The 8,668-nt window shown below is 44.6% G+C and overlaps 1 protein-coding gene across 7 annotated transcripts in view; it reads left to right on the forward strand.

Annotated features, from left to right (window-relative positions):
• Window positions 1-8,668, forward strand: part of ASPA (aspartoacylase) — a 74,047-nt gene that overhangs the window by 61,207 nt on the left and 4,172 nt on the right. For all 7 annotated transcript variants that reach the window (XM_044430385.1, XM_044430382.1, XM_044430381.1 and 4 more), the window contains 4 exons: window positions 2,153-2,319; window positions 4,257-4,520; window positions 5,924-6,119; window positions 8,013-8,106. In XM_044430385.1, the coding sequence (XP_044286320.1) occupies window positions 2,315-2,319; window positions 4,257-4,520; window positions 5,924-6,119; window positions 8,013-8,106 (559 nt within the window). In that variant the 5' untranslated portion in view covers window positions 2,153-2,314. The remainder of the gene's footprint in view (window positions 1-2,152; window positions 2,320-4,256; window positions 4,521-5,923; window positions 6,120-8,012; window positions 8,107-8,668) is intronic.

The following is an 8,668-nucleotide window of genomic DNA, read 5'->3' on the forward strand; positions in this document are numbered from 1 at the left end:
TATCTATCTATCTATCTATCTATCTATCTATCTATCTATCTATCTATTTAACGCTTTTCTATCTCGTCCCCTACAGAATGTCTTGGGATGGCTTACAATTGAACTCTCTAGGTGGATTACAAGACGAAATAAAATGAAAACATATATATACCCATAACAATAATACGTAGTGCACAGCCTATAAAAGCTTTTAATTAACAAACAAACAAACAAACAAACAAAGGCTTTATTTATTGTTTGTTTGTTTATAATGTAGGCCATCCTGAGACAATTGGATTGTATAGGATGGGATAAAAATATTCTAAATAAATACATATATATATATATATATATCCCTGTTTGTAGGGATGCAATGGGGACATGGCTTGTGAGACCGTTGTCATCCATAAGTATATTTAGAAACAGAAGTTGCTGAATTGACTGAAAATGGGTTGAAATGCATTGAAAAACCCAAACACAGGAGTGGAGGGAAAGGGCCTGAATCTATGGCCACATCTTGTCAGTGTCACGTTAATTATGAAAAATTACGGAAAATGGAGCCATGAGGAGATGGAGAAACTGGCGGGGAGGGCCGTGTGCCTTGGCGTGAGGGGAATCAAAGCAAGGAGAAGGGAGCAAATGGCCGCTTTTGATGTCTACCCTGAGGGAAACAGGCCCTGAGGGACAGCAGTGTCTTCCCCCCATTTTTTTTTTTTTCATTACTTCAGGGAGAAATTAGCCATCCTTTTGGCTTCAGAAGCTCTTTAAAAAGGCCAGCAGAGCGGAGGGACTTGAGGAGAAAGTTGGGAGAAGGAGGCTCCGATGGAGGAGCAAGTGTGAAAGCAAAGGCCATTAAGGCCAAATGGACCCGCTTCTGCCTCCTCCATTTTTATTGGCAGGAAGCGCCCTCCATCCCTGAGGGGAGAAGATGGCCGCCTATCTCAAAAAGATCATTATTTTTATAGGCGGAACATTATAAATCATTCTCTTCTGTTTCGGACTAGCCAAGTTGGCGGAGAGGAGCCACGAGGGGGATTTCTAATTATTTGGCTAATTTTGCACTCTGTCGGCCCACCGAGAGGAAATGACCACCTCAGAGTTTTACCACCGGGCTCTTCGCGGTTTCTCCCCTGTGTTGTAGCCGCGGATAACTTGGATTCCGGAAAGCTCCCAGTGATTCAAATATTAAGCACAATCACTTAGTCGTAAAAATAGTAATAAAAATAATTTATGAGCGGCTTATTTCCCAACAGGGTTTGCCCTTGTCCATAAATGCCACTTCTGAGGGGGTTTTCCCCCTCTGAAATAATAATAATAACAATAATTATTATTGCAATAAGAGCATATGTACTCAAGTTATTATACCCCCTTTTCCTGCTATAAACTTTGCAATCCTGCACATTCTTCCCTAGGAATATCCTCACTGCCCTCAGGGGGTGTTATTTTTGAGCAAACACTTTATGATGTTTTAATACGATGTATCTTTTATTGTTGTTTTTAATCTTGGTGCTGTGAGCTGCCTAGAGGGTGGCATAGAAAATAAATAAATACAGAGATTAAACCAACACACATACACTGGCACCTGCAAAGGCCTCGGTCCTGCAAATTGAATATTATGATTTTTAAAATTTATTATCAGCAGGTGCAAATCTGCTCAGCTCTAAGCCCTGCTCAGGGAAAAGGGTACAGAATTTTATTTATCTGAGGCATTTCTATGCAATTAGACAAGCTCTCTGCACGGTGTTGGCCACCTTAAGGCCTCAGTCCCACCTCAAATATTTAGCAACTCAGGGGCATCCTAAAACCCTACATCTGTTTGAGGGGGGATCCTATAATCCTATACATGTGTAGGCAGAGAAAAGAAACATTATCCCAATAAGGAGAACAATATTTTTTAGATTGGAAGCTCACTGGGGCAGAGACCTGCCCTCCCATAACTGCAAAGCAAAAGTGGACCTCTTCTGACGATTTGGCCAACAACTCCCATCAGCCAAATTTGTGACTGCACACATGTGAAACTGACATTATTTAATACTACTTAGTTTTGCATTGCAGAAAGTGTTTGCCATGTAAATCGGGCGGCTTTCTTAATTCCTCAATTTAGTGCTTTTTACCAAATCTGTAGCCAACTCCAAGCCCTTTAATTTCTCTTTTTCTCTCTTTTTCCCTACAGGCCCTGTTGGGACACTGGGAGTTAAACATTCTTTGGACCAAGTCATCCCACTCTGGAAAATAACGACCTTGCCAAGCTTTAGTCCCCAACTGTGTTTAGAAATGCAGCGTGTTTGTTCTCTGAGCGTTGTTTTTTCCCAGAGACAAACCTCCTGCATGTTGAATGAGGTAAGTCCATCAAAAGAATTGCCATTTGTCCAGCTTTGGGGAAGGAATTTCCGACATTTACAGAGAGGTACTTATGGGCCCCATACGAGCACCACGGACCCATACAATTAGTTGCCTCCTTTCCCAAAGCGCTGAGCTCTTTCGGCTCTTCCCAACAATTCTGATTCAGCCGCACTGGCTGCTCGTTAATTAATAGCCTTGAGAAATGAGGTCAAAGGACGGTGCCAACAATGCTTTGGTATAAAATATAACTACTCTGCCTTACTTAATAAATTATCTACTGGAGTTATTTTCCTACAAACTGGGGGCAGGAGAGTTTCCAGGCAGCAGAGCAATATAATAATTAGCATACGCTGCATCTATCCAGGTCAATACCCGGATAGGTTCACTAATTCCACATTCCTGGGCTGCAGGGTAAAGTTTATAGCATGAATAGATTACCAGAGGAGGTAGGATATCATTTGCCACTCTTAGCTGAGCGCTTGAGTTTCGTAACCCTAAAACAGAGACTTTTTTAGTAATTGGGATGGCATGCAAAAACCTTAAATAAAATAACTTCTATAAGCACCAGCTTTGCCCAGGCGGAAGTTGCTGTTCTTTTTAGTCGCTGCGGGAGGCAAGCCCCCCTTTACACCGGCTGGTCCTTTGCAAAACGCTGGAAGTACGGCGATTGTTTTGTATCTCTGTGAGATGTTCGGGACCACAGGCAAGACTTGTGTGTGTAGGATGCACCTTGCACACTTGTTGCTCTTGCCAGTAGGGGCAGGACCCAGACACAATGCTCTACTCAGCTCTTCCCAGCAGTTGTGACTCTCCCACAGCAGCCTTGGGAAAAGGAGGTTAAAGGACAGCGCAGAGAGTGCTTTGGGACGGTCTGTGAGGTTACAGTGGGGTCTGGAGACCTGCTGTGTTTTCCCCGGAGCTGGGTTTTGCTTTGCAGCTAGAAACTGCAGTCCAGATTATATATTTGCACAAGGGAGCGATGGCTCCAGGTTTTGGGGTGCCTGGGCTAAGACGCCCTGAAATGCCCCTTTCCCTCCCCTCTGGTGCTGCTCCGAGCCTATCAAAATTGTTCACTCCATCTGCTTTTTATTCGTGTCTTTCTCCCTCGCCCCACCCAATCTGGCAAACATTTCAGTCGAGCAAAAATATCCAGCAGACAGTGTTGTGAAGAGCACTGGGCTGCAGAGAAAAAGGGGGAAGGTAAATGACCTGCAGGATTCCCAGCAGCAGTTCCAAAATAAATAATCGTGGAGGGGTATAGAACCCCTGGCCCTTGCAGAATCTAGCCTGCAGAATTTGCATATCTGACCTGCAGGTCGCTTCATGAGTGGGGCCTGCCCCATGGAGGAAACCTTGCTGTTCAGAGAAGGTGGGGGACCTGGAGAAGTCACTGCTTTTTCCCCGCAAGTCTTTGAACCACAAGCTAATTTAATAATTGGTTGACAAACAGATATATCTAAGAAAAACTTCTGCTGGAACCTTTTCACTCTCTTACCCTGGAAATGCTTTCTAAACTCCCCTCTCTGACTTCTCTGTAAGGAAGGATCTCTAAATTATAACCATCATGACTGACCCTGCTGTTTTTTGTTGTCAGATATTGCCTTAAAAAGACCCCTTCTTTCCCCGCTGCTCATTCTAGGCAAGGAAACCTCCTGTGGCCATAGATCCTGGTCACACGAACGTGTCCTGAACTGTATTCCTAGATATTATTACCCAAATATAGTAAAGAAAAGGGGCTGGTCTTGGGAAGGGAGGAGAGTTGAATAAGGAACACCCAAGTAGCAGAACAGCATTAAGACTTACTAGGAAATGTTTATTTCCCTGTTACCATCCAATCCAGACAGACTCTAGGAACTGAAAAGCAATTGGAAACTTTTACTTTGCTTCGCTTGCAGACGTCTTGTCTAATCCCTTTCTCTTTTGGTCCGTTGCAGCAAGTGCCTGAAGTTACTTCACAGAATGACTTCTTGCCAGGTTGTACCAGTAGCTCCTGTACGAAGAGTCGCTCTCTTTGGAGGAACGCACGGCAATGAGCTGTCAGGGGTATTTCTGGTCAAATACTGGCAGAAGAACAGAACGGAGATCCAGAGACCAGGGCTGGAAGTGACACCTTTCATTGCAAATCCAAGAGCTGTAGAGCAGTGTTGCAGATACATTGACTGTGACCTGAACCGAGTGTTTGATGCTGAAAGTCTAGGGTAAGCCAACCTCTGTGTGTGTGTGTCCCCCATATGAAGAAAGTGTTGACAAACATGGGAGGGTAATGTCTTGGGTCCCCTGTGAAAAACTGAGCGAGGACAGGGCTTCATCTAAAAATACCTTTCATCCTGGTGCATTTTTATCCAGAAAATCCTATAAATTCCTACAGATCTGGGGAACAGTAGGAATGTCAGGGCTCCTGTAACCCACAGAGGTACTGTGCCTAATTTACCCTCGTGGAACAGGACCCTATTACTGGATTTCCAGGTGAAGTTTCGCTCCCTGTTACAACTCTACCACCACGTCTTGTGGACAGAAAGCAACGAAGCTAAAAAAACCCCCACGAACTTTAGTTCACATTGCTCTTTTAGCAATCCTAATTTATATGAAGCAAGCGGCCAGTATGAAAATTTAATGCGAATTAGGGCTGGAGGCATCGTGTGTGTCAAACTGCTGTGATTCGTCTGCGCTCCCAGCTCATTTCTCCCCATGTGTCCCCGGCTGAACTTCCTGAGCAATTTAGCTTTGTGGCACTCCCTTTCATGTCCCTGCGCTGGCAGAGCCCATCACCAAAAGTAAAAATACACATCTATTTAAACATAGACGGCATCTCTGTGGCGTGAAGGAGGATTTTGAAAGGTAATATGTCTTATGGCCACATCAGAATTTGCTTTATAAACAATGTAAGGGGTGACATGAAGAGACGTGAAGTTGCCAGATAATTTTTGAATTTTGAAACGAGTCGCCCGAGGGAGGGAGAAGCACCAGCATTCACACCCCTGTGCAATTTTTGGAGGATTACTCATTCTCTAGAAACAAGTAGAACTAGCTGCTGATCAACTGTAAGGGTGGACTTTGGCAGAGAGGTTCCGCTGTACACGCCAAGGTTGCTTCCCAGCTGGTTCTCATAGCTGGCACAGGTGTGGCAGGGCACCTGCGAGGGTCCACCAGGCACTGCTGAGCAAAGATACCTGGGATTATTATTATTATTATTATTATTATTATTATTATTAACATTTCTACGCCGCCCCTTGCCAAAACCTCGGGGCAGCTTACAACACGATAAAATACATTGAAATACAATAGCACATAATAAATTACCATTAAATACAAAAATACAAAAAATACATTGATTTACAAATATAAGATTAAAATTATCAGTATAAATTAAGTAAATAAAAATATAGGAGGAGAAAGAGAAGGAAGAAGAAGTTGCCCTGGCCAGATCATATGTTTTAACAATTAAAATGATGTTTAAATAAAAAGGTCTTTACCTGGGTCCTCCTCACCAAGGCGGTCTGCTTGTTGGGCGGGGGGAAGGGGAATGAGAAGTAAACCTGTTTAAAGCACAAAATGGCTCATGGAGAGCGTTGGGGGGTCTTGTCTGTTTTCTCCTGGACAGTCGGCGGTGTGCAGACAACGCTCCCTACGAAGTCAGGCGGGCGCAAGAGCTCAACCGCATATTTGGCCCGAAAGGGAGCCGTGATGCCTACGACCTCATTTTCGATCTGCACAACACAACGGCTAACATGGGTGGCACCCTCATACTGGAAAACTCCCGGGACGATTTTGCCCTTCAGATGTGTCATTATATTAAGGTAAAACATTTGGGTCCCCCGTGCATCCCAGCAGTGAAGAGGGACCCTTACAGAATCAGCAAGGAATTCTCAGATGGGGCGGGAAGGAATCCGATTTCTGTGTGCCCTATAACAGGGGTGCTGAGCGCCGTTCAGCCGGATTGCTCAGTCCAACTCTGAAGAGGCTTCCTGGTGGATGGCAGGCCAGGGGCACAGTCAGTCATGGGCAAAGCAAGACAGGCCTGAAATTTCAAATATACCCACACAGTTTAGCGGAACGTTCCTATTTCCCGTAAGGGGCACCTGAACCTTTCAGAAAAGTGGAGGGAAATCCAGTGAAAAATTGGGAAATCAGCAGGTCACTGGTGGGGAAAGGGAGCGAAGCCAGGGGAGGGGGCATGGCCGTTTTGGGGCCCCCAGAGGCTCAGCTTGTGACCCCAGCTGGGCCAGAGGTCTGCCCCCCAACCGTTTGGCCCTCTAGCGCTTCCTTTTCGCCTCTGTGCAGGACACGTTTGTGCCATTCCAAGGGTGTGGGAGGGGCGCAGGTTGCAGCATGGCCAGCTGACCAGAAAAGAATTGGAAGCACGTTTTATTTTGCTAAACTACTGACTAACTGCTTTCGACTGCCGTGCATTAATTAGAAGGCAATAAATAGCAGCATTTGTCAGTTGCTCATGTGCTAGAAACACAGGGCATCCGTATGATAAGTCTTTTTAAAAACCAGTCTGACCAGAATGAGATGGGTTTGTTTTCCTGGCTACTGCCAACAATACTTAGGCATATCTGAACACATGCACAACAGCCAGAATTTGGGGCTAGGTACCAACCCCGCCCCCCCCACCAAATGTCGTCATCACCTTTTAAAAGAAGAATACATGTGCATGCTTGAACTGCATCCTAGCATGCATATGTGCGTGCGTGCGTAGACACACACACACACACATAACCCCCCCCCCCCACAGAGAACCAGGTGGGTCATTATGGCAGCCCCCTTCACCAAACTAAGGTGCTTTTTAACATGCAGTTCCACCCTGTAGTTCTCTGGGAATCTGGACGTCACTTTCTTCTATTTTTAATGCCCTCCGAGTTTTCCCAGAGTTTCTCATCTATCCTTTTTCTTGCCAGAAAAATAGGCTGAGGAGGGAAGGGCAGAACCAACGGCAAACGACTTTGGCTTGACAGTGTAAGCACAGGTTCTCGGCCTTCCGTGTCTGCCCACTTCCACTGCGACGACAAGCAGGACCTTGTGTTCTTAGCACCAGTCCTGTCAGAATCCGCCCCGTCACCCTCTTGGGGTCTGCCCATGCGCCACCCTGCCCAGCCGTGAAAGTTTGCGTTTGAAGTAAACTTTGGCTATTCAAGGTCGTAGGCAAGGAAACTAAACCGCGATTAAGGGCTATCCTGTTCCTCAAAGCAGCTTTATTCCCTGACGTTTTGTGGGTGCGTTTTGCAATTTGGGATCACAAAACAGGTTGCTTAACATGGAAGAGGATAGTGAAAGTCTGCAGCCCTGTTGTAACGATCACACACAGGTCGTGCAACTCTGAATTAAACATTGATAAGACAGATGTGCAACCAGGGGGAAAAGGTAGGACATGGAGAGCAATTTATACAAACGTCAATCTTCTGTAGATTTAACTTTATTTAAACCCAGTAAAAAGCTGGATGGTAATCGCTTGGATTCAACACTTTTAATACATTCACTTTTCTATTTAAATAGCTGAACTCTGCAGTCCTCAAGAAAAACCCAAATAGCAGATCTGAGGGAAAAGGCACCAACACACACAGCTTTGTACAATTTTCTAAAGATGTCCTACTTTGATATGGCTTCAGAGGAGCTGCCAGTTGAAGGCAATGCAGAAATGTTTACAGAAGCTCAGCATTAATGTTTGCATAACGAAATATATTTTACAGGCGGCTTTGGCTCCAGAAACCTGCTCTATCTTCCTTATTGAACATCCCAACCTGAAATATGCAACAACGCGGTCCGTAGCAAAACATCCTCTTGGTAAATATGAATGTTATTAGCACTGTCTAGTCTTCTAACAGCAGCAGCACATTCTCTCTCTCTCTCTCTCTCTCTCTCTCTCTCTCTCTCTCTCTCTCTCTCTCTCTCTCTCACACACACACACACACACACACACACACAGAGATATGTCTGTGACTTAGCTGAGTTCAGGTTGTACAAATGGGAAGTCTCAGGGGAAGAACATCAGCCCAGAGAAAGGTGCTCCTTTTCTCCAACAAGGGCACCACAGCCCAATTGTGTGTTTGTTCTAAACCCTCATATTTTAGGAGACATTCCACATGTTTTATTTTATTTTATTTATTATTTATTAAAACATTTTTATGCCGCCCCATTCACTGAAGCCTCGGGGCGGCTTACAACAATAAATTAAAATAATTATAATCTTAAATTAAAAAATATAAGCATTAAATTAAAAATACAAAAATACAATATAAAATAAGCCGCCCTGGCCAGATAAAATCCAATAATATTAACAGTTAAAATGCCGCTTAAATAAAAAGGTCCGCCTGGCGCCGCCGTCATTTGTTTTTCGGCGCCAGGC

Source organism: Varanus komodoensis, unplaced genomic scaffold, assembly GCF_004798865.1.
Source record: "Varanus komodoensis strain SLA01 unplaced genomic scaffold, ASM479886v1 scaffold20_1, whole genome shotgun sequence".
NCBI lineage: Eukaryota > Metazoa > Chordata > Lepidosauria > Squamata > Varanidae > Varanus > Varanus komodoensis.